This window comes from Syngnathoides biaculeatus, chromosome 16 (genome assembly GCF_019802595.1).
Source record: "Syngnathoides biaculeatus isolate LvHL_M chromosome 16, ASM1980259v1, whole genome shotgun sequence".
NCBI lineage: Eukaryota > Metazoa > Chordata > Actinopteri > Syngnathiformes > Syngnathidae > Syngnathoides > Syngnathoides biaculeatus.
The window spans coordinates 635,690-662,498 of NC_084655.1; the positions used below are offsets into that span (position 1 = coordinate 635,690).

At 41.4% G+C, this 26,809-nt stretch overlaps 1 protein-coding gene across 4 annotated transcripts in view; it reads right to left on the reverse strand.

Annotated features, from left to right (window-relative positions):
- The window catches only part of aldh3b1 (aldehyde dehydrogenase 3 family, member B1), a 140,865-nt gene that overhangs the window by 15,554 nt on the left and 98,502 nt on the right, over nt 1-26,809 (reverse strand). For 2 of the 4 annotated variants that reach the window (XM_061845073.1, XM_061845074.1), the window contains exon 7: nt 4,104-4,496. In XM_061845073.1, the coding sequence (XP_061701057.1) occupies nt 4,104-4,496 (393 nt within the window). Of the gene's footprint in view, nt 1-4,103; nt 4,497-7,956; nt 8,035-12,495; nt 15,958-26,809 lie in introns of those variants that run through there. The other 2 variants (XM_061845076.1, XM_061845077.1) reach the window with 2 other exon arrangements.

The window sequence follows — 26,809 nt, forward strand, 5'->3', positions numbered from 1 at the left end:
TGTTTGGACTGACTCCCTGGTACCAGACATTGGAACGAATAAAGGCTTATTCCGCACTGCTTACCTCTCACCTGAGTCGTGCATTTGGGTCCACCCCCGAGTCTCGTCTGTGACAGTCTGTATGTTTTAATGCAGATTAATAACGGTGTGGTAAATCTGATTACACTTTAATTCTTTTGATTGTTTTAAAAATTTGGACAAAGTTCCTTAGTTAAGTGGTAAAATAAGACTAATGAACCTATCCAGTGGCTGGTTTCTACACTCACAATGTCAGGATTAATTGATTTTGATAAAAATGAGCATAATTTTTTTCTAAATAGTGTATTCAAATCCATCCATCCGGTTTCTGAACTACTTATCCTTATGAGGGTCTCACCTATCTTCGGCCGAGAGGCAGGGTACACCATGAACTGGTCGCCAGGCAATTGCAGGGGACACAGAGTATTACCACAGAACCGTTTTCACGCACGTACACACCTACCAGCAATTTAGCGTTTTCAATGAACTTAACACGCATGTTTTTGGGATCCATCCGTCTGTTTTTTCTTAACCGCTTATCCTCACAATGGTCGAGGGAGTGCTGGAGCCTATCCCAGCTGTCAACGGGCAAGAGGCTGCGTACACCCTGAACTAGTTGCCAGCCAATTACAGGGCACATGAAGACAGAACAGTCGCACTCACAATCACGTCTTGGGGCAATTTCAAGCTCCACTGGGATGAAATGCAAGATTTTTTTAAAATGTTTTTTAATTTAAAAAAAAAAAAAAAAAAAAAGGCACCCGGAATGGACCCATCCGTTTTTTTCATGACGAAGCATGATTTTGACATATATGGCTTTTTGTAACTTTTTCTTTCATCTTGTCCCGTTAGGGGTCGCCACACGTGTCATCTTTTTCCATCTAAGTATATCCCATGTATCCTCTCTAACACCCACTGCCCTCATGTCCTCCCTCACGACATCATCAACCTTTTTTTTTTTTTTTTTTTTTTTTTTTGGTCTTCCTCTCGCTCTTTTGCCTGGCAGCTCCATCTTCAGCACCCTTCTACCAATATACACACTCTCTCGCCTCTGAGCATGTACAAACCATCGAAGTCTGCTCTCTTGAACCTTGTCTCCAAAGCATTGAACTATGGCTGTACTTCCAATGAGCTCATTTCTAATCCTATCCAACCTGTTCACACCAACCGAGAACCTCAGCACCTTTATTCCTGCTACCTACAGATCTGCTTCCTGTTGTCTCTTCAGTGCCACCATCTCTAATCCGTACATCATGGCTAGCCTTATCACAGTTTATAAACTTTCCAGATACTCTTCCGTCACATGGGACACCAGACACCTTCCGCCAACTGTTCCATCCTGCTGGGACCGTTTCTTTACTTCCTTACCACACTCACCAGTGCTCTGTATTGTTGACCCCAAGTATTTGAAGTCGTCCACCCTCGCTATCTCTTCTCCCTGGAGCATCACTCTTCCTCCTTCGACCCTCTCATTCATGCACGTGTATTCTGTTTTACTTTGGCTAATCTTCATTCCTCTCCTTTCCAGTGTGTACCTCCATCTTACTAATTCTTCCTCTTTCTGCTTTCACTGCAGATCACAATATCTGTGAATGGTCTAGCCTTCCTCCCTTTCCATTTGCTCTCTCGGATGCACAATATATCAACCTTTCTCCTAATCATCATGTCAACTTCTGAGCTTTTCCTGTCATAGTACCCACATTCAAAGTCCCTACACACAGCTGTATGGTCTGTGCCTTTCTCTTTCTTCTTCTGCTGACTATGCTGCTTTCCTCCTCTTTTTTTGTCTTTGACCTACATTATCTGAATTTCTACCTATGCCTTGCAGATTAATATTTCCGGGTGCGGGCGTAGGAAGCCCGGGCCACGACCTAACCGTTATGGAGTTTGTATGATGAACGCTCATACAAATATTTTGGAACAGTTTTACGCCAGATCCCCTTCCTGACGAAACCCTCTGCATTTATCCGGGCTCGGACTGGCCGACAGGTAGCACAATATTGTGTGGGCTGCGGATAGGCAAAAAGAAGAAGCAATCAAATAAACAAAGTCAGCACATAGGATACGCAAGATACAGTACACAATTCACATACTACCTAATCTATGTTAAAGTTATATGGCTTTTTGTAACTCCCGCCATGAAAATCCTCTCAAGGGATTTATTTTGGAGAAGGAAATGCACTCAGGCGGTCTTGTGTATTTATACTAGTTTTACCTGCTGGAAGGTAGCTCTTTGTTCCTTCGTATTAGCCAAAATGCTGGCTCATTGTATTGCCGGATATTGTTCGAATTCTCGGGAGGATGGATTTACTCTTCATATGTTTCCAAAATACCCGGGTTGCGTAAAAAATGGATTGCACAGGTGTAAAGGACGAGATCTTTGAGGGTTACAAATCACAGGTAGGTGTGTATAGAGCTACTAAAAACAAATAATAGTGTGTGTGTGTGTGTGTGTGTGGGGGGGGGGGTCCTCTCAGAATGTAAGAAAATATCCGTGTACGTAAGTCAGGGGTGCTAAATCAGTTGGCGCTGCGTGTGACGATCACGGCTTAAGCCGGGGTGGCTCATCGCGGCGCCGAGGCAGGCGCTTTACAGCATTGTCGTCGCTCACTTCTGAGTGCACCATCGGCGGAGATGAACAACAGCGCCAACGATGGCGCACTCAGTCAGACAACGCCATCAACCGGCCCGGCACCGCAATAAGCCACCCCAGCGTGGCGCCGCGATGAGCCACCCCAGCTTGGAGCCGGGATGACTCACCCCAGCTCTTTATAGGCATATCACTTGGGATTTAAAGTCCCACTGACACAAAAATCTAATCTTAAAATAAGTATTATCAAAACTACAAATAATATTAATCACTTGGATGATAATAACAGCCGTGAAAAGTGAGCTGGGAGCGTTATATAATTGCGCAAAGTTCCATCAGTCTAACTCGGTACAATGCGCGTCACAGTAACGGCCATATTTGTCCGTGACGTCACGTGCAGACATCACACTGCAGCACTCGCCACTGAAAACGCACTGTGCCGCACGCGCCTGCCTGCCTCCCTGCCCGACCCGCACACATCAACACATTGAGCGCTCCTGACTTATGTTCTGTATTCAGTTATTATGACGCGGATATTTTGTTACATTCTGAGAGGACTTTATGACGTCGTCAGACGCGGATGTTTGGAATGTTCAAGAGGATCGCTGTCGATGGAGCTTCTTTACTACCACTGCTGCTTTTGGACAAGTACATGGAGGCCTTTCGTCTTTTGGACATATCTTGAACATTGGCCGAGTTCCAACATTCACTGGAAATAACATTCGCTCATTTGGAACATTCGTTTGACTTTGGTGACTATATGTCCTTTGGCTAGTTAGCTCATATTGCACGCTACTAAACTGCTATTGTACTTCTATTTTGTGTTAGTTTGTTCTTGTTTATTGTTGTATTGTTTTGTGTGTGATTAAACTGTCTTAAACGCAATACAGTTTGTGTTTTGCTGGTTAGACCAAGGGGATTTATTCTAAATTCACACGTAACATATGCTATAAACTGTGAAACAAATTAGTTCCCACCAACTATTATTTTTTTCAATAGCTCTTTACACCTACCTGTCACATGGAACCCACAGAGCTCTTGTCCTTTGCACCTGTGGAATCCATTTATCATGTTGAATCGGGTCTTTCGGAAACGTTTGAAGAGTGTATCCATCCTCCCGAGTATTCAAGCAAAATCCAGCAACACAACGAGCTGGCATTTTGGCTAAAATGCAGGAAAAACTGCTAATTTCTTGCCTGTACAAAAGGTAAATACACTCCACTCTGCAGCTGAAGTTGTCTGCATACTACATGACTTCCGGCTTCTTCTTCAACCCCACACAGTCCACAGATTTTTCATGGCGCGAGATGAAATAATCTATATATGGTAAGATTCTGACGTGCTGTGTGAACAAACGGATGATTCCATTCCAGCTGTTTTTTTTTTTCTTTGTGATACAACATACTAATTTCCATGTTTTTGGTGTCAGTGGCACTTTAACATACCAAACAAAAATATGACAAGAATTTCATAAACAAATGTAAGACCAATTCACCAATGTATTTATCCTTATGGTCAGTTTCTCCTCCCACAACAACCGTGCCATTGGACTTCTTTAGTAGTTCTGTTAGACGAGTCCAGTGTCGTTGTGAAACAATACGGCACAAATCTGGAGAGGTCTGAGGGTCATTGCCATAGAAATCCTTCAGGGTTTCACACAAGGCAAGAAGAAGAGCATCTCGTGTGGCCATGGAGCAAAGTACATAGTCTGGTGCAACACAGCTCTGTCCTGCATTGAAAAACTTTGCCCATACTAAGCGGCGTGCAACAGCTTCAATAGTCACTGTTCCATAAATGAAGCATGGACACTTGCCACCCAGCTCCAAAGTCACTGGGGTCAAGTGGACAGAGGCTGCCTGAAGGACACTGCGGGCCACTACCTGAGAACCTGAAAAAAAGAAAACGGTTACTTCCATCTTGAAATTACTGTAAAGATTTAGCCTGTGAGCTAGGTCAGAATACAGTAACTCTGTGCCAAATAAATGTGCGTTCATCTTGGATGACAAGCTGTGGCAACCCCTAAGGGACAAGCCGAAAGGAAAAGAAGAAGACTGTTCAAAGTTAGGCTAAATAACTTGAAAATCGTGTTGACAGTTTTAGCATCCTTTGACACTGTCAAGTCAAATGTTATGCTAGTAAAAATTAAATGCTGCATATAGTGGATTTTAAAGCCTGTACAATAACATTCATAATTATGTACAATGTCACCAAGCACCACTATACAGTGTCACATCTATTTTCTTCTTCAATCCCCTGGTAAGTTACACACTATTGCTCCTGTCATGCTATGCTATTCAACAGCGTGATAAAAAAGTAAGTAAGTAAGTTTCTTTCGGCTTGTCCCTTTCGGGGTCGCCACAGTGTGTCATCTCAGATGAACGCACATATTTGTCTGGCACAAGTTTTATGCCGGATGCCCTTCCTGACGCAACCCTTCTCAGGGAGTGGAGACCCCGGTGGAATACGAACCCAAAAAATACCATGGGTGATAGTCAGGCTGGGCAATCTTGACCTACAATTCCTTAACAGTAAAAGCATAAATTGGGATATAAGTGTGAGTGTAAAAATTATAGTGGAAGCATTTATAAGTGGGTTGTTTTCTTCTTTAGTATGTTAATTGTAGTGGCGTGTTGCTTAATACATTAAAGACCCATTTAACAGTCAAAACAAATTATTTTTAACTACAGCAATGCATTCTGTATCATAACAAAATATTCAAAATACCTGTACATTGAAATATACATAATATATGTAACGGACACACAATAACAGAATTCTCCTGTCTCCACTCCCCCACCTAGGAAGACAACCACAGGGTCACCAGCAAAGTGTTTTCTTTTCTGCTGCCTTCTGTGACACCTGCTCATCCAGTGTGGGACAATGGATGGGGTCAATAGCGACATCAATAGGTAGTCGAAAGCTACTGCAACCCTGGATCTCTCTTGAATCTTGACTGTGATGTAATACTTTAAGAACTTTACAAGAAGTCACTAGTGGTTAAAGTTCTGCAAGTTAGTCAAAGTCTGTCAAATGTGTTTGTCAACTCACCTGGATTAAATGTTTCACCCGACACATAAAAAATGCCACATTGCAAATATTATCACGTTCTCAACAATCACATACAAGTGAAATATTTGCAAGGTTTAAAGTTCCCCTTTTTCAGAAGGGGCACCGGAGGGTGTGTTCCCACTCCAGGGGGATCACACTCCTCAGCCTACCCGGTAAGCTCTATTCAGGGGGGCATGAGAGGAGGGTCCATCAGTCGAATCTCAGATTCAGCGGATAAGAAATGAGGTTTTTGTCCGGGCCATGAAACAGTGGACCAGTTTTACACCCTTGCCTGATTCCTCAAGAGTCTATGGGAGTTTTCCCAACCAAACTGACTTTGGAGAACATGTTCTATAGTGTCCCTCACAGAGTCCTGTGGGGAGTCCTTTTTGAGTATGGGATACTGAACCTCCTGACATAGGTAGTTTGGTCTGTATATGACCGATGTCAGAGTTTGGTTTGCATTGCCAGCAGTGAGTCAAGAGTAGTTTCCCGTGAAAGTTGGACTCCACCAAGGCCCCCCTCTGTCATCAATTTTGTTCCTAACTTTTATGGACAGAATCTCTGGTGGAGCCAAAGCATTGGGGTCTGATTTGGTGGCCTCAGTATTGCATTTATGTTTTTTGTAGATGATGGGGTTCTGTTGGGTTCATTAAGCTGTGATCTCCCATTATCACCGGAGTGATTTACAGCAGTGTGAAGCAGCTGGGATGAGAATCAGCAACTCCAAAGCTGAGAGCATGGTCCCAAGTCGGAAAAAGGTGGCGTGCCCTCTCCAGGTTGGGGATGAGATCCTACCCCAATTGATTGTGGCCTGTTAGGAGACTTTTATCTCAATAAGGCAAAAAATTGCCACCCTGCCCATGAATGGGTTAATATGGTTTCTGTAGGAGGACAAACATGACACAAATATTCTTAACAGTTTACAATGCTGTAAGAATGTGGAGAATAAATCAATAAATTTCAACATTTGTGTCAATTAAAATTTGTGCCGTAGCCTGCGACACGTTTCTATCAGCAGGGCGGGATGCTAGGCAGGTGTCTTTTGTAAACAAACCAGCAGCTTTGTGATGGGGCATGGATCCCAAGGGGAAAAAGAGAAAAATAAGAACAGAGGATTCAACATTTCTTGAGCCGAATCATTTGGATTCATTACCGATGCAGAACGATTCCCTGAAAATTTTGCTTTGTAGCGAGAAGTTGTCAAATAAGAAAAAGAGTAATGTTGAAAGACATTTCCTGGGAAGGCATGCTACATTTGTAGCCCAGTACTCAGTTGGGAAAGAGAGAAAAAGTGCGATTGCATTACTTCTGGAGAAATTAGAGGAGCGCAAAAATAAATTTAAGAAGTGGTTTGCATCTCCAAACTCCACTACTGCAGCAACTTTTGTTGCAACCCGGGAGATAATAAAGTGTGGAAAACCGTTCACAGATGGAGACTACATGAAGGAGTCATTCATCAACATATCCGAACACCTATTTGCAGACTTCAAAAACAAAACCGAGATAATACAGAAAATCAAAGACATGCCTTTCTCGCTAAAACAGTGGCTGAAAGGGCCATTAAAATGACAGGAAACATCACCGATCAGCAAATCAAGGACATTAATTCAGCGCCAGCATACTCAATTGGCTGAGATGAGTCGTGTAATGTGGTCGATATTGAACAGACTGCACTTTTATCCAGGTATGTGAACTCCAAAGGGCAGCAATAAGAAATGATCCAATTAAATACCACAGAAAGGCCAAACACGGGGAATGTTTTTGAACAGCGTTAGGCACGTGAAAAAGTAATTCATTAGGTACTAGTTACTTCTCTCAAAAGTAACTGAGTTACTAATTGAGTTACTCGACTATGAAACTAACTATTGCGCCCCCCCCCCCCCCACACACACACACACAAGCCAGATGCATACAGCAGGACAGCAAAAAACAGGTACCTGCACAGAGGTTTGAATTTATTGCAAGTCATGCTTACATTGAACTGAAAATGTTAATGCATTTGTTAAATCAAACTCTTAACATGCATGGATTCCTCTCTTCAAACATCCACCCACCCAACCCAGTCATTTGAACATTTTAGCCCTAAAACCAGTAGTTGTATCATAGGAGAATTAGCTTCTCAAATTTGAGGTTGGAAGGTCTGTTCCTCTTTGAATGCCGCCCTATGGGGGCACAAACCAGTGCAATCTGTAGGGCAGTCCCAAGCCCGGATAAATGCAGAGGGTTGCGTCAGGAAGGGCATCTGGCGTGAAAACCGTGTCAAACAAATATGAGCGTTCATCTAAAGAATCCCATACCGGATCGGTCGTGGCCCGGGTTAACAATTCCCGCCCCCGGCACTGCTAACCTCCAGGGCGTCAGTGGAAATTCAGCAACTGTGGGTCGAAGACAGAAAAGAGGAGGAAACCGGGTCCGTCGTCAGAAGAAAAACAGTAATGCACAGAGCCTACAACTGAGTGTAGGGACTTTGAATGTTGGGACTATGACAGGAAAAGCTCAAAAGTTGGTCGACATGATGATTAGGAGAAAGGTTGATATACTGTGCATCCAAGAGAGCAGGTGGAAAGGTAGTAAGGCTACAAGTTTAGGAGCAAGGTTTAAATTATTCTACCACAGATTGGTGCAGATTGTAATGGACAGGAAACAGGGGCGATGAAGAAGTGATGGGTAAACACAGCATCCAGGAAAGGAACTTTGAGGGACAGATGGTGGTGGACATTGCAAAAAGGATGGAGATGGTTGGAATGAACACTTATTTCCAGAAGAGGGAGGAACATATAGTCACCTACAAGAGCGGAGGTAGAAGCATGCAGGTGGATTATATTTTGTGCAGACGGTGTAATGTGAAGGAGATTACTGACTGTAAAGTAGTGGCAGGGGGGAGTGTAGTTCGACAGCATAGGATGGTGGTGTGCAGGATGACTCTGGTGGTGGGTAGGATGATTAAGAAGACAAAGGTAGAGCAGAGAACCACGTGGTGGAAGCTGAGAAAGGAAGAATGTTGTGCGGCCTTTTGGAAACAGGTGAGACAGGCTATCGAGGGACAGCAGAAGCTCCCGGAAGACTGGACTACGACAGCCAAGGTAATCAGAGAGACAGGCAGGAGAGTACTTGGTGTGTCTTCTGGTAGGAAAGGGGAGAAGGAGACTTGGTGGTGGAACCCCAAAAATATAGGGGGTCATACAAGGAAAGAGATTTGCGAAGAGGAAGTGGGACACTGAGAGGACTGAGGAGAGGCGAAAGGAGTACATCGAGATGCGACGTAGGGCAAAGGTAAAGGTGGCAAAGGCTAAACAAGAGGCATATGAAGACATGTACACCAGGTTGGACACGAAAGAAGGAGAAAAGCATCTCTACATGTTGGCCAGACAGAGGGATAGAGATGAGAAGGATGCGCAGCAGGTAAGGGTGATTAAGGATAGAGATGTAAATATGTTGACTGGTGCCAGTTGTGTGCTAAATAGATGGAAAGAATACTTTGAGAAGTTGATGAATGAAGAAAATGAGAGAAAAGGAAGAGTTGAAGAGGCAAGTGTGAAGGACCAGGAAGTGGCAATGATTAGGAAGGGGGAAGTCAGAAAGGTACTACAAAGGATGAAAAATGGAAAGGCAGTTGGTCCTGATGACATACCGGTGGAGGTATGGAAGCAATTTGGAGAGATGGGTGTGGAGTTTTTGACCAACTTATTCAACAGAATACTAGCAGGCGAAAAGATGCCTCGAGAATGGAGGAAAAGTGTTCTAGTTCCCATTTTTAAGAACAAAGGCGATGTTCAGAGCTGTGGGAATTATAGAGGAATAAAGATGATGAGCTACACAATGAAGTTATGGGAAAGAGTAGTGGAGGCTAGACTCAGGACAGAAGTAAGTATCTGCGAGCAACAACATGGTTTCATGCCTAGAAAGAGGCACTACCGTTTCCTCCCACATCCCAAAAACATGCATTAATTGCCCCTTATAAATGAAAGAATAAAAAATGCCCCGAGGTGTGATTGTGAGTGTGACTGTCTATCTCAATGTGCCCTGTGATTGTCTGGCAACCAGTTCAGGGTTGTTGAGAGTGAAGAATGAAGATGGATGAAAACGGATGATGCCAAAGACTGAGTTGATCGTTAATCAGATACATGTTCAGAAACTGGCAATGTTTGTGATCAGTAATTGACTTAAAATATGTTCTGTCTAAAAACAAAAGACAAAAAAATTTAATGCTCAGTCTCAACCACGAGACAGAGGCATAGAGTAGGAATGGAATAACAAATTTCAACCACCCGATCAATGTAGACAAAACGAGATGTCACTCAGCCATCAAAATGTTATCAAGTCTTACAATACAATCATACTCTTTCTATAATGCTTATTTGCAAATCTATAACCAGTAACATTTTAGATATTCACAAGATTTGATTCAGGCTTCATTACGCCAATATCAATGTTTTGAAGAGTTATATAACACTTGAGAGAAAAAGTTAAAAAAGGAGGAATAATCATTTGTAATTTTTAACATACTGTCATCACTATACTGTAATTTCTCAAAAATAATGCACAATTTTTGACACAAATATTTTCAAAAAGTTAATGGAGCACATTATATTTAGGTATGGATGAAAAATAAAAAATATAATCACACTGTATAGACGTATACAGGCAGATCGAGCGGTAAAAAAAAGAAGGTATACATAGAGTGAAGAAAATAAATTTTGAACACTCTGCTATATTGCAAGTCCTCCCACTTAGAAATCATGGAGGGGTCTGAAATTTTCATCGTAGATGCATTTTCACTGTGAGAGAGATCATTAATTCTTCATTAACTTCTCAAAGTACACTTTCCATATACTTAGCACACGACTGGGATCAGTCAACATAATTCTATCGCTATCCTTAATCATCTTTACTTGCTCCACATCCTTCCCATCCCTATCCCTCTGTCTGGCCAACCTGTGGAGATCCTTTTCTCTTTCTTTCGAATCCAATCTGGTGTATATGTCATCATATGCCTCTTGTTTAGCCTTCACCACCTCTACCTTTGCCCGATGTCGCATCTCAATGTACTCCTTTTACCTCTCCTCAGTCCTCTCCGTGTCCCACTTCTTCTTCGCTAATCTCTTTCCTTGAATGACTTCCTATTATTTGGGGTTCCACCACCAAGTTTCCTTCTCCCCTTTTCTACCAGAAGACACCCAAGTACTCTCATGCCTGCCTCTCTGAAAACCTTGGCAGTAGTATTCCAGTAAGTATTTGAACACGCTGCTATAGTGCAAGTTCTCCCACTTAGAAATAATGGAGGTGTCTGAAATTTTCATCGTAGGTGCATGTCCACCGTGAGAGATAATCTAAAAAGAAAAATCCAGAAATCACAATGTATTATTTTTTTAATGATTTATTTGTGTGATACAGCTGCAAATAAGTATTTGAACACCTGTCTATCAGCTAGAATTCTGACCCTCAAAGACCTGTTTGTCATCCTTTAAAAGTCCACCTCCACTCCATGTATTATCCTGAATCAAATGCACCTGCGTGAGGTTGTGAGCTGCATAACGAAACCTGTCCACCCCATACAATCAGTAAGACTCAAACTTGTATCATGGCCAAGACCAAAGAGCTGTCCAAAGACACCAGAGACAGAATTGTACAACTCCACACAGCTGGAAAGGGCTATGGAGAAATTGCCAAGCAGCTTGGTGAAAAAACGTCCACTGTTGGAGCAATCATTAGAGAATGGAAAAAGCGAAACACGACGCTCAATCTCAATCAGAGCTGAACCCCATGCACGATATCACCTCATGGGGTGTCATTGATCATTAGAAAGGTGAGGAATCAGCCCAGGACTATACGACAGGACTTGGTCAATGACCGGAAAAGAGCTGGGACCACCGTTACCAGGGTGACTGTTGGTAAAACACTAAGACGTCATGGTTTGAAATCACGCATGGCACGGAAGGTTCCCCCTGCTTAAACCAGCACGCCAAGGCCCATCTTAAGTTTCCCAGTGACCATTTGGATGATATAGAGGAGTCATGGGAGAAAAGTTTGTGGTCAGATGAGACCAAAATTGAACTTTCTGGTGATAATTCCACTAACCGTGTTTGGAGGAAGACAAATGATGAGTTCCATCCCAAGAACACCATCCCTACTGTGAAGCATAGGGATGGTTGCATCAAGCTTTGAGGGTGTTTTTCTGCACATGGGACAGGACGACTGCACTGTATTAAGGAGAGGATGACCGCGGCCACGTATTGAGATTTTGGGCAACACCTTCTTTCCCTCAATCAGAGCATTGAAGATGGGTCATGGCTTGATCTTTAAACATGACAATGAACAGAAGCACGCAGCCAGGAAAACCAAGGAGAGGCTCCGTAAGAAGCTTATCAAGGTTCTGGCCTGGCCGAGCCCGTCTCCAGACCTAAATTCAAAAGAAAAACTTTGGAGGGAGCCGAAACTACGTGTTACTCAGCGAGAGCCCAGAAACCTGTCTGATCTAGAGAAGATCAGTGTGGAGGAGTGGGCCAAAACCCCTCCTGCAGTGTGTGCAAACCTGATAAACAACTACAGGAAATGTTTGACCTTTGTAATTGCAAACAAAGGCTACTGTACCACACAAATAAATAATCAATAAAAAATCACAATTGTGATTTCTGGATCTTTCTTTTTAGATTCTCTCTCACAGTGGACATGCACTTTTGATGAAAATTTCAGACCCCTCCATATTTCTAGGTGGGAGAACTTGTAATATAGCAGGGTGTTCAAATACCTATTTTCTTCACTGTACACATTTCGATATGATATTCAATGTCTTATGTTACACATTTATATATATTATGGTAATGTGGGCCACCAACCTGAGCTTCGCATTTTAAGATCGTTAGCGTACCGTATTTGGTTCTCCTGCATCAAAGATCAGAAACAACTGCCTGTGAGTTTGGTTTAACTTAAACTAAGACAAAAAATGTTGACTACAATGACTAGTTGTGCAGCTGCTTTAAAAAGAAATGTGTCGTCGCTGACGCGGAACCCGGAAGCAACGCGGCAGTCCAAAACAACAAGCCCGATGGCTTCAGGTCGTTATCAAAACAATGTGAGCTCAAACTTCGAAGTACGAGCGTAATGAGTACATTTAAAAAAACAGGAGAGCATACAGACTTGAAATAGTTTTTTTTTTTTTTTTAAATGTGCCCATTACGCTTGTTTCTACGTAGTTTGAGCTCACGTTGTTTTGATTGCCACTAGAAGCCGTAGGAAAGCTCCGACAGATAGGAGCCGAATGGTTGGGGAGAGCCTGCACTGCTTAACCAAATTTCTTGGGATTCAAAACATATTTCCTCACAAATGCCATGGATGGCATAGAGGATGACATACTGCGGGAGCAAGATGAGATGTTCATGATGCAATGCAAAAAAATGTTTACGTTAAAAGTGTTAATATTTATTATTTTTAAGACTGTAATATGTATTATCAACACTAATAATAAAATCTCATGCGATCATTGAGCATTTATTTTAGTCGGTTGAGGGATTCTGTTCTGACAATTACTGGGACCAGGACAAACGTGTCCTGTGGCCAGTGCCGAGTTATATATTGGAGCTACATCAGCACATGCGCAATGATTTTTATTAATGGTTTTTGTAGAGACTTTTTTTTTTAGAGAGTTTTTGAAAAAAAAAAATACAAGTATAAATCTAATAAAATACAAATACAGATTATTGTCAATATTTTGAGCATATGGCTAGGAGCACATTGGTGGTGCGCATTTTACATTGGTGATTGGTGATTTCCTGATTTTTTTTTTTTTATTTTTTTAATTTTTTTTTTAAATCAACTTTGGGGGTTCACATTATAATTAAAGGTCAAGTGTGATGCCTATAAACATTCTAAGATAGATATTGTAATAAAAAATACATATAACATTCACTTCAATGTCCATACAAAAAAATGAACATGAGTGGAGAGCGCGTCATCCATGTGCAAAGTTGCGGAAGTCTCATTCGACATCCAACTGGGAGCCATATTGCCTGCATCCTCTGTTCATTCTGTTCACACTGCGACATTCGCCATTGAAAACACGCTGTGCCACCTGTAGCTCTTTTCAAAGAGAACATCTCACAATCGTGTGAAGTAACTGGGTCAATATTGCTCTGTCATTTCGAGCCATATTTAGATGACACGCGGATCACTTCTAACTAACAACAGACTCGCGACAGTATGTATGAGCCAGCCCGACTGAAGCCGTCCGCCGCAGACACAATCAAGTTAAGTGACCGGAACAATATTAGCCTATTGTTTCATTTCGAGCCATATTTAGATGATATGGAGATCACTTCTAACTAACAACAGACTCCCAGACAGTATGTATGAGCCAGCCCGGCCGAAGCCGCCCACCGCGGAGACAATCGAGTGAAGTGACCGGGGCAATATTACCCAATCGTTTCAAGCCATATTTGCAGATCACTTCTAACTAACAACAGACTCCCAGACAATATTTATGAGCCAACCCGACCAAAGATGTGCCCCTCGTTTGAAGCCGTCCTCGGCACCGACGGGTACATAAACATATTTAGCACCCCTGATTTACGTGCGCGGATCTTTTGTTACATTCTGAGAGGATTATGTCCGCCCCTCCCCAACTGTTATTCTTTTTAGTAGCTGTATACACACCTATCTGTCATTTGGAACCCACAAAGCTCTCGTCCTTTGCACCTGTGCAATCCATTTTTCACAACAAACCGGGTCTTTTTGAAAAGTATGACGAATAAATCCATCCTACCGAGTGTTCGAACTATATTCAGCAATACAACGAGTCGGCGTTTTGGCTAACAAGAAGGAACAAAGAGCTACCTTCCAGCAGGTAAAACTAGTAGAAACATACGAGACCATTTGAGTGGGCGTCTGCTACTCACGTCACTTCCTGATTCTTCTTGAAAACAAATCCCTATATATGATATATACGTCAAAATCATGTTGTGTGGTGCCTTTTTTCATTAATAACATACTAAAAATCATGCATTTTATGACAGTGGCACATTAACGATGCATTATACTCGATAAATTACGGTACATAATCAAGCATCTAATTCAGAAAGTATTCTACTATTGTAACAACAAAGCTTATCTTTGCTGACAGTGGGATTATTTGACTAACAAGGTCAAGACGAACAAACAAAAACAAAATGAAGTGAGTGATGAGCTGGCACATTGGGAGGAATAACTTTTTTCTTAGTCAACATGTTTTCATTAAAAAAGTGAAGTGAAACCCAGTGTTTAAGCAAAACAGTCACACAAGGGAGGACACATGCGGCGACGACAAAAAAAGAAGAAGATTTTAGCTCTGAGAAAAGTAAACAATTATGTTCAGGATTTCTTGTGATCAGTGAGGGAATGCTCGACACTGTTGTGCAACAATATATGAGCAAAAAATATAAAGAATTGGGGATTTTTGCTCCTTGGGACAGACGTCATCTTTTTCCACGTAAGCCTATCTCCTGCATCTTTCTCTCTGAACAGCAACTGCCCTCATGTCTTCCCTCACAACATCCACCAACCTTCTCTTTGGTCTTCTGCTCGCTCTTTTACTTTTACATTCTCAGCACCATTGTATACTCACTCTCGAGCCTCTGGAGATGTCCAAATCATAATAGTCTGCTCTCTCGAAGCTTGTCTCCAAAACATCGAACTTTGGCTGTCCCTCTGATGAGCTAATTGCTAATCCTATCCAACCTGCTCCCTCTTAGAGAGAGGCTCAACATCTTAATTTCTGCCACCTCCAGCTCCACTTCCTGTTGTTTTCAATGCCACCATCTCTAATCTGTACATTAACACTGGCCTCACCACTGTTTCACTTTGGCCTTCATCTGAGCAGACTCTTCTATCACATAACACACTTTACTTCCTTACCACACCCACCATTGCTCTCGATTGTGGACCCCAAGTATTTGAAGTCTTCTACCCTCCCGATCGCCTCTTCCTGTAGCCTCACTCTTCGCCCTCCCCTGCTCTCATTCATGTACATATATTCTGTTTTACTTGGGCTAATTCCTCTCCTTTCCAGTGCATGCCTCCATCTTTCAATTGTTCCTCCACCTGCTCCCTGGTTTCACTGCAGATCACAATATCATCTGTGAACATCATGGTCCAAGGGGATTCCAGTCTAACCTCATCTGTCAGCCTATCCATTACCACTGCAAACAGGAAGGGGCTCAGAGCTGATCCCTGATGCAGTCCCACCTCCGCTTGAATTCTTCTGTCACACTAATGGCACACCTCACCACTCTTATCAGGAATGGTTCCTATGAATGGAATGTCTATTGTTCTTTGTTATTGTTAGATTATTATTTGTTCTGAATGTGGTACCAGGGTGGCACCAACGACCAGAGACAAATTACTTGTATATTGTTTCATACTTGGCCATTAAAGCTGATTTTGATTCTGTTCAGGTGCACTCATACATGTCCTGTACTGGTCTAACAAATTTCTCTGCCTCAGCAGACTTACGCATACAGGTGCCACAGTTCCTCTTTTGGTACTCTCTCATAGGCTTTCTCTAGATCCACAAAGACACATTGTAGCTCCATCTGACCTTCCTCTTTTCCACTAGCATCCTCAGGGCAAATAATGCATCTGTGGTGCTCTTTCTAGGGATGAAACCATACAGTTAGACTGGAATCCCCTTGGACCATGCTCGCATATACTTACTTTTGTCCCAAGTCTAGCCTCTACTACTCTTTCCCATAACTTCATTTTGTGGCTCATCAAATATTCATATATAGTTCCCTCAGCTCTGCCAATCGCCTTTGCTCTTGAAAAAATGGGGATAGCACACATTTCCTCCGTTCTTCCGGAATCTTCTCGCCAGCTAGTATTCTGTTGAATAAGTTGGTCAAAAACCCCACAGCCACCTCTCCAACTTGCTTCCGTAGAGGTATGGCATCAGGATCAACTGCCTTTCCATTTTTCATCTTCTTTAGTGCCATTCTAACTTCCCCCTTGCTAATCATGGCCACTTCCTGGTCCATCACACTTGCTTCTTTTACGCTTCCTTCTCTCTCATTTCCTTCATCAACTCCTCGCTTTATTCTTCTTTTAAAAAAATTTTGGAGGACATGTTTCATGTGCAAGACATAATCCACCAGGTAATATGAGACCATGTAGAGAATGCTTCCCTACACCACAATCTTCTTCTTTTCCTTTCGGCTTGTCCCATTAGGGGTCATCTTTTTCCATCTAAAACTCTCTCATGCATCCTCCTCTCTACACCCACTGTCCTCATGTCCTCCCTCACAACATCCATAACCTTTTCTTTGGTCTTCCTCTCGCTCTTTTGCCTGGCAGCTCCATCCTCAGCACCCTTCTACCGACATACTCACTCTCTCGCATCTGAACATGTCCAAACCATCGAAGTCTACTCTCTCTAACCTTGTCTCCAAAACATCCAACTTTGGCTCTCCCTCCAATCAGCTCATTTCTAATCCTATCCAACCTGTTCACACCAAGCGAGAACCGCAGCATCTTCATTTCTGCTATCTCAAGTTCTGCTTCCTGTTGTTTCTTCAGAGCCACCGTCTCTAATCCGTACATCATGGCTGGCCTCTCCGCTGTTTTATAAACTTTGCCCTTCATCCTGGCAGATACTCTTCCCTGACATAAAACACCAGACAACTTCCGGCAACTGTTCCACCCCACGTGGACCCGTTTCTTCACTTCCTTCTCCACTCTCTCCATTGCTCTCTATTGTTGACCCCAAGTATTTGAAGTCATCCACCTTCGCTATCTCTTCTCCCTGGAGCTTCACTCTTCCTCCTCCGCCCCTCTCATTCACGCACATATATATTCTGTTTTACTTCGGCATTCCTCTCCTTTCCAGTGCGTACCTCCATCTTTCTAACTGTTCCTCCGCCTGTTCCCTACTTTCACCGCAGATCACTATATCATCTGCGAACATCATGGTCCAAGGAGAACCTCGTCTGTCACCCTATCCATTACTGCCACAAACAGGAAGGGGCTCAGTGAGGAACCCTGATGCAGTCCCACCTCCACATGAAATTTTTCTGACACACCAATGGAACATCTCACCGCTGTTCTGCTGCTGAAACTACAGAGGAATAAAGAGGATGAGCCACACAAGGAAGTTATGGGAAAGAGTAGTGGAGGCTAGACTCGGGACAGAAATAAGTATCTGCGACCAACAGTATGGTTTCATGCCTAGAAAGAGTACCACAGATGCACTATTTGCCTTGAGGATCCTTCTGGAAAAGTACAGATAATCAAAAGGAACCAATCAAATAAACAAAGTCAGCACAAAAGATACACAATTTATATACTACCTAATCTATGTTAAAGTTAAGGTCAAATGAAAGCAATCACAATAAACACAGTTAGCACATAAGGTACGCAAATCACATACGACCTGTGTTAAAAATGTAAAATATAAAGGATATGGCAAGTTAAAGGATACGTGGGTGGGGGGATTCAAACCACAATGGCCCTCACTAGTAGTTCAAGTTTTTTTTTCACAATATATTTATTTGATTTTTAATATATAATTTTACAAAAACAACACAATAACAGTAAAAAAAAACAAAAAACATATGCACAGACATAATAGTGTTAAAAAAAAAGAAAGCACACAAATAATCCAATTTTTAAAAAAAAAAAAACTCTTCTAAGGGTCTCCATATGTCCTCAAATTCCTGAGCTCTTCCTCTCATGATATATGTGAGTCTTTCCAGTGCAACACAAAATGCCATTTCCAACATCTATATTTTTATTGGAGGAACGTCCACTTTTTTCCAAAATAATGCAATTGTTCTCCTGGCCTGCAGGAGACCAAAGTCTATAAGCGTGGCCTTCTTTTTATAAACAGCAAAATCCTTGGGATATATACCCAAGATACACAGTGTTGCGCAATGAGGAACCTGAATTCCAACTATTATAGAAATTTTCTGAACAATAGATTTCTAATATTCTTTGACTTTCCAACAATCCCATAAACAATGATATAAAGTACCCTTGTCATTAGAGCACTTACTACACGTGTCTGGAATGTCAGGGGTCCACTGAAGTTTAACAAGAGTCACATAAGTCCTCATCAGCCATTATATATATATATATATATTATATATATATATATATATATATATATATTGTAATAGCCTCATTCTAGCATTTATTGTTTGTTTTTGTGCTTTAAGGCGTGCATGTTCCCAATCAATTACTTCAATATTTTCTTTAATATCTAGTCTCCATGCCTCCAATCTATTTTTGCCTGATTCTGTATCATGTTAGACTAGAAATTTATAGAACATAGATATCTGCTTACATCCATGCAAACCTGACAATATCTTTTAAACTGGACAAAGGGGGTTCATACATTATGTTTTTGATTTGTGCTGACATAGTGTTTTAACTACAGATATTTGAAAAAATGCTTATTGGGAATAGAACATTTTTGACATATTTGAATGAATATAAGCATTTCACCATTTACATCAATGTTACCGATTGATTTTATACTATTATTTGCCCATAATTTAAAACACCCATCTGCTCCTCCAGCTTTAAAAGTCGCATTACCCAAATGGGAAAAAAGCATGAAAGTAAAGGAGTGTCCCCTATATGTTTGTGTGATTTAAACCAGATATCTATAGTGTTTTTCAAAAATGGATTCTTGGTCTGCCGTTTTAATACTTTATTCTCATCAGAATATCAATAATACTTTAATAGAAGGTGTTGCTTGCTCTATTTTTACCCAAGAGGGTGATGGTGATGTTGAAAAATTATACATAGCTGAGCGTAGTTGAGCAGACCAGTAATACCATTTAAAGTTTGGAAGTTGTAACCCTCCTGTTTCATAAAGCATATAAAGCAACCGTAGTCTTAATCTGGCTTTCTTATTATTCCAAATAAAATTCAGGAGCATTCTGTTGAGTCTAGTGAAAAAGATGTCAGGTAATGGATGAGGTATGGTTTGAAAAAAATATCGAAATTTCGGCAAAACGCTCATTTTAACTACTCATTTATACGTCCCAACATTGAAATTGGCATAGTCATTCACCTGTCTAATAAATGTTGTACCTCCAAGATTAAAGGGTCATAATTAACCTGAACTTTATTGTTAACATCAGGGGAAATTTTTACTCCCAAATAAGTAAATCCATCTCTCGCGTTCAAAAAAGGAGTGTTAACCACAGGATTAAGTCTCTCTTCAGTACTTAAAAATAAAATGGATGACTTTGTATCATTAATCACATAATCTGAGAAACTACCAAACTTTTTAATTTGCTCCAATAAATTTGGAAGGCTCGTGGATAATTTAGTCAAAAAGAGAATGATGTCATCAGCATAAAGAGAGATTCTGTGATCTTGATCACCAATTTGGATGCCCGTCTAGCCTTTATCCATACGAATCGACATGGCCAGGGGTTCCAAGGCTAAAATGAATAACAATGGGGAAAGAGGACAGCCCTGGCGTGTGGATCTTTTCAAAACAATTGGTTTAGAAGAAATACTGTTAGTGATAATACTGAGCCCCCGTAGCTCTTGGTTGTGGGTTCGTATCCAACTGGGGCCTCCACTCCCTAAGAAGGGTTGCGTCAGGAAGGGCATCCGGCGTAAAAATTGTGCCAAACATATATTTGCGTTCATCTGAGATGACACGCTGTGGCGACCCCGAAAGGGACAAGCCGAAAGAAACACACACTGTTAGTGATAATACGAGCAGTAGGGTTTGTATATAAAATTTTTCACCATTTAAGAAAATTATTGCCAAATCCAAACCGCGGTAGAACATTAAATAAAAATGATTATTCAATTCTGTCAAAGGCCTGACGTGCATCCAACGACAGCAGTGCTGTGTCATTACACTCTACCTTTTCATGTCATATATTCAAAACTCTTCGAATATAGTGACATCCTTGATGTTTTTTAACAAAACCGTTTTAATCATTATGTATTAAACTAGGTATATACTGATCCAATCGTATTGCCAGGGCTTTACGAAGTATTTTTATATCGCATTAAATCAAGTTTATTGGTCTATACGAGGAACATTCTGGTGGAAGGCTTATTAGGTTTGAGGATCAGGGTAATCATAGCAAGTCTCAATGTAGGAGGAAAAGTCTCCTTAATATATGATTCTTTATACATGTCCATCAATGGAGTCAATAATTGTTTTTGAAATGCTTTATAAAATTCTATAGTCAGTCCATTGGGCCCAGGAGCACGATTAGTGTTAATACTTTGAATGGCAGCAGAAAGTTCTTCTTCTGTCAGATGGTTATCTAAGTTTTGCTTTGCCTCCTCTGATAGCACTGGAAATACAAGTGCATCAAGAAATGCATCCCTCTCAAACGAAGTCTGTTGTATCTCTGATTTATACAATTGTTCATAGAAATCCCTTAAAGTACTATTAATTTCTTGGGGGTGAACAATCAAATCTCTATTGGATGTCCTTATGCTATTAATTGCCCATTCTGTTTGTAATTTCCTAATCCTCCAACCCAAACGTTTACCCGCTTTTTCACCTTGATCGTAATAACGCTGTTTAAGCCATAATAAACTTTTTGCTGCTTTATCTGTAGATAATGTATTATATTTACTTCTTAAAAATAGCAATTCTTTATGTTTAAGTGGATCATTGACTTGATCTAAATCATTTTGTAACTCCTTTATTTGCTTCTCTAAATCACACATCTCTGCTTTTTGTTGTTTCGATTTAGAACTTGTATAACTGATAATTTCTCCTCAAATGTAAGCTTTGAATGCTTCCCATCTTGTACAGGCTCCCGTTTGATCTGTATTATTTTCAAAAATAAATAAATTTTACTTTTTATGAAGGAAACTAAGTTCTCATTCTGCAGCCATATAGATTTAAATCGCCAATTGCAGGGGCAGTGACAAAGTTTGTCTATTAGAATATTCATAGATATTGGTGGATGGTCACTAATCACTTTTCTGTCATACCAGCAGTTTTTAACCATTGACAGAAGGTTTTGAGAGACAAAAAAGTAATCAATGCGCGATCGAGATTTCTGGGAGCCTGAATAACATGAAAATTCCATTTTAGGATTAAAATATCTCCAAATTTCAACTAAATTTAAATCAACACTATATTGTTTTAAAATTTTCCTTGTTTTCGCTTTACTTGGATCTAAACCTGTAGTGCGAACCAACACAGGATTTAATGTGCAATTAAAGTCACCACCAATTATAACTGACCCATGTAAAGCAGAAATTGTGAGAAAAAGGTCTTCAAAAATGTAGGATTCTCCTCATTTGGACAATATACACATACCAAATTTAATGCTGGATCCTGAATTGTATTAGTGATTTGTAATGGTATAGTTTTGCGAATAAGAATTAAAACACCCCGTGGATAATTATTGTATGATGCATATAGTACATTTCCAGGCCACCTATTTCTAACCTTTTTGATTTCTGAATCAGTCAAATGACTCTCCTGAAGGAGTACTATTTTATCATTCAATAATTTAATTCTCTTAATCTGTTTCAATTTATTAGGATTTTTAAGACCCCTGACATTCCAACTTGTAATCTTTAAATCAACAATTTTATGACTTGTACTTTCCATAAGCATATCTATAAATACAATATTATCAAAACAGTGACTTGGAATAACATAATGTCTGTGCAACTTAAACTAAACAACACAACATGAACTTTTATAAACAAAAATCTATAAAACATCCCCATTCCTTACTCTAATAAAACAGATATGGGGACTAATACCAATCCACCTTCAGGAGGAGTGGTAAAACTTTTCAAGCAAACAAAAAACGGAGAGAAACATAAATGGTGGCATCCACCCAACCTGCCCAAAAAATTATTAAATAATGCGATAGCAAATCTAGCATACTCGAAACTTACAACTCTTTTTTCCCCCTCCACAAGAATAAATAAATGAATACAATCAAAAGAAAAAGCAATAGGTCAAACTAACTAAAAATGACCAATTTTGACCAAGCACACACTGAGCAATAACTATATAAGCTAAACCAAAAACCGGTAGAGGGGCACAACTTATAAAGGTCTGACATAAGAGTGTGTCATGAATCTCACCATAACGTTCAAGTGATTGTCTGATAAAAGTTCTCAGCTTCTCTAGGCGTGGCAAACAGCTGTATTCTTCCTTCATGTAGGACTCTCAACTTGCAGGGGTAAATCTGGAATCCACGGTAAAGCCCTTTCACCGCAAACTTCTTTCTTACCATGTTGAACTCGTTGGGTTGGCACATGGTTTTGACCGACAAATCTGGTGCAAATGTGAGTTTCTCATGTGACAGAAGAGTCTCTGCTAGGATGAAGGGCAAAGTTTACAAAACAGTGGTGAGGCCGGCCATGATGTACAGATTAGAGACGGTGGCACTGAAGAAACAACAGGAAGCAGAACTGGAGGTAGCAGAAATGAAGATGTTGAGGTTCTCGCTCGGAGTGAACAGGTTGGATAGGATTAGAAATGAGCTCATTAGAGGGACAGCCAAAGTTGGATGTTTTGGAGACAAGATTCGAGAGAGCAGACTTCGATGGTTTGGACATGTTCAGAGGCGAGAGAGTGAGTATATTGGTGGAAGGGTGCTGAGGATGGAGCTGCCAGGCAAAAAAGCGAGACGAAGACCAAAGAGGTTTATGGATGTGGTGAGGGGTGACATGAGAGCAGTTGGGGTTAGAGAGGAAGATGCAGAAGATGGCTAAGATGGAAAAAGATGACACGCTGTGCCGACCCCTCACGGGACAAGCCGAAAGGAAAAGAAGAAGAAGAAGAATGTTGACCTGCCTAGCGGTGCGTAGAACAAATTCTCTGTCTTGAAACTTCAGAAATCAAATGATCACAGCTCTACTTTGCCCTGGTTTTGGCCGCGCCAGAGTCCGGTGTACACGCTCAAGAGTGAAGGTCCTGTCACCGCCTAGTTCCAACCATGTTGGTAACTCATGCTCCACAAAATCCAACAAGGACCGATTCATTTCAGCGTTTTCACGTAGGCCAAACAGTTTCCAAAAGAGCGATGCGTTTGGCAGCAGAAGCTAGCTCCGCTTTAGCCACCTCCAAATCATCTTCCAGGGATGATAGACCCTCCTCGGCTTCAATTGCAAGCGCTGTGTTGGAGGTTACGTTGTTCCTGATCTCTCAACCATTTGCTCCAAAGCGTTGATAGTTATTCATGTCTTTCAAATGGCAGTTTGTGGTGTCAAACTTGGAAAAAAGATCAGAGCGGAGGGTTTTTAGCTCCGTTAGATCCGAGCGGAGGGCTTTTACCTCCGTTAGCACAGCCAACATGTCTGCCACACTTTCACAGGCCTCCTCGTGCTCTTCTAAGTGCTGCTGATTAGATTTTGGCTTTTGCGTGCCACGAGTCCGGCCATAGCTTTTATCACTGGTCGTTGATGTGGTCTCAGAAATGTTTCAAAGTCATTCTTACACTTGTATTTGGGTAGTTAAATGTTTTTATGCGGAGTTGAGCGGAGCCTCAATATTATGATGCCATACAATATGTAGGTAATAACGCTAGCGCGCTAGGCTAACTTGGGCTGAGCAGCTACACCGCGAACGATATGGCACCATTTTGGATACTCAGATAAGACTTGTTAAATTTCCTAAGTCCTCACGGCCCTCGTCGCACAAGTTATGAAGTTACTGATGTTGGATGTTTCTTCAACATCCACGAATTGATCACAAACACGTCTCGTCTCATTGTAAGCAAGCTAAGCTAAGGAATACTAGAGCGATAAGCAAGTTTAAGTTGCCTTCTTTTTGGTACTCACTATCCTCATTGTTTACGATTCATAGGTTTTGCAGGACGTGCAGTAGTGTAGTGTGACTTCATCAACTACTGGCACTAGTCAATAAATTTCCATCTCTATCCTTCATCCCCCTTTCCTGCTGCACATCCTTGCCGTCTCTATCCCTCTGTCTGGCCAACTTGTAGAGATACTTTTCTCCTTCTTTCGTGTCTCCCACCTGGTGTACATATCATAAGATTTTGGTTTATCCTTTGCCACCTCTACCTTTGGCCTACGTTCCGTTTCAATGTATTCCTTTCACCTGTCCTCAGTTCTCCCAGTGTCCCCTTCTTCATTAGCCTCTTGCCTTGTATGACGTCCTGTATTTTGAGGTTCCACCACCAAGTTTCCTTGTCCCCTTTCCTACCAGAAGACACACCAAGTACTCTCTTGCCTGTCTCCCTGATCACCTTGGCTGTAGTAGTCCAGTCTTCCGGGAGCTCCTTATATCTATCCTGTCACCTCTTTCCGAAAGGCTGCACAAACTTTTTCCGAGTTATCCTACACACAACCATCCTATACTGTCGAGTTACACAAATTTACAGTTACCTCCTTCAGATTACATCATCTGCAAAAAAACGTAATCCACCTGCGTGCTTCTGCCTCCACTCTTGTAGGTCACCCTATGTTCCTGCCTCTTCTGGAAAACGGTGTTCACTTCTGCCATTTACATCCTTTTTGCAAAGTTCACTACCATCTGTCCCTCAAAGTTCCTTTCTCGGAAGCCGTACTTGCCCATCACTTCTCTATTGCCCCTGTTTCCTTCACCAACATGTCCATTCCAATCAGCACCAATCACAACTTTCCTGTGTCTGGAATGCCCAGAACAACTTCAATCTAGTTCCTTCCAGAATTTCTCTTTCAACTCAAGGTCAGGCCTGTGGGGCATAGCCACTAATCACATAAAAGGGAAATTCCGGTGGTTTGGATCAACAATGTATCCAATAGGTCATGCAATATGTACTGTATCTTGACAATGTAATATTAATCCTCTCTCATTTAATGGTGTTTTAAGATTTTTATTGACAATTATGAATTTTCAGGGGCGCCGCCATTTTGGCAATCACATGACCTACGTGCGCGGAATCGTGGATGTGACTTATGAGGTGGCACACCAAAGGCTCGATTATATGGGACACCAATATGCCCAGCGCTGATTTCTCGGATTTATCTTCATTTGATGAAGAAATAGCTGTATCGATTGATCTGGAAGACGGAGGAATATTTCCATACAGATTTGAATCTGTGGCTATCAATAATGTTGAATATTTGTATGGTTCTTCGGAATGACGTGGAGTCTGATGAGCGACCACCGCCGAACGGCGGGACTGTGAGCTCGCTCTTCGGCACTCTTCCATCCGTTAATCATGAACATAATTGAATTTAATTTGCCATCATGGTGGTACTATGGTGAACAGTTCTTACCAACAATAGCATGTCTTTTATTCATTTTGATTATCTTGTCTTTATGCGAAAACTTCATTAGCAACATCAGTCACGAATGCTTTGGCATACTCCTCCATGTGTTAATGGCTGTCCAGTCTTGCTGAAAACTGTAGAACTCCCCATCTTTTTTTCCTTGAGCGATCGTTTGCACAATCCATGGATCCGTGAGAATGATTGACAGCTCCCTTTTGACCAATCAGTGAGCATCATTTTCTGAACTCTGCCCATACTGCCCAGAGCCGCGATCCTTTACCCACAAACAAAGAGAGCGCATGGTTACTTTAAGCCTCTGAATTGCGAGTGTTTAGCCCTGCTTATATCCGATTCGGAAATATGGTGCTTCGATGTGGCTGGGGAACGTGTAATGGAGACGAGCGCTATCCAGAGAGATTACTCGGGGATATCTAGTGCGCTTTCCCACCCGAAAGCGTAATTTAGATAATTGCAAATGGTGGATTAAGGTGGATTTCAGACAGAAGGCAGTCACAGCCTTTTAAGCTTCAACTGCAGGTCTTATATCCACAGTGTAAGTTTCAAACCTGTGTGTTGACATTTTGGTTTGCTTTCCAAACGCCAACATTGCTGAGGTGTACACAATGTCCCTCAAGTATTCGCATCTTTCCTGGACTTTCTTGCTCTGCCAGCCAAGTAGACACTTTTCCAGAGCTGTGGCAAACTCTGCTGCCTTTGTTCGGTTTTGCGTGTTCCTGGTGTTGATGTGTGGTCAGCCAGCTCACTTTGAGTGACAGTTTCTTCTGGTCTGTAGTTCCACCTTGCTGCACACTAACGAGTGGTCCTTACTGCAGTTAGTGCTTTGGTAGCTGTGGGTTGTGTTGACTTATCTTGTATATAACAAATTTGACGAGACGTATTTCAAGGATTCAATCTTTGCTCACAAGTTGTTGACCATATACCGTTAAC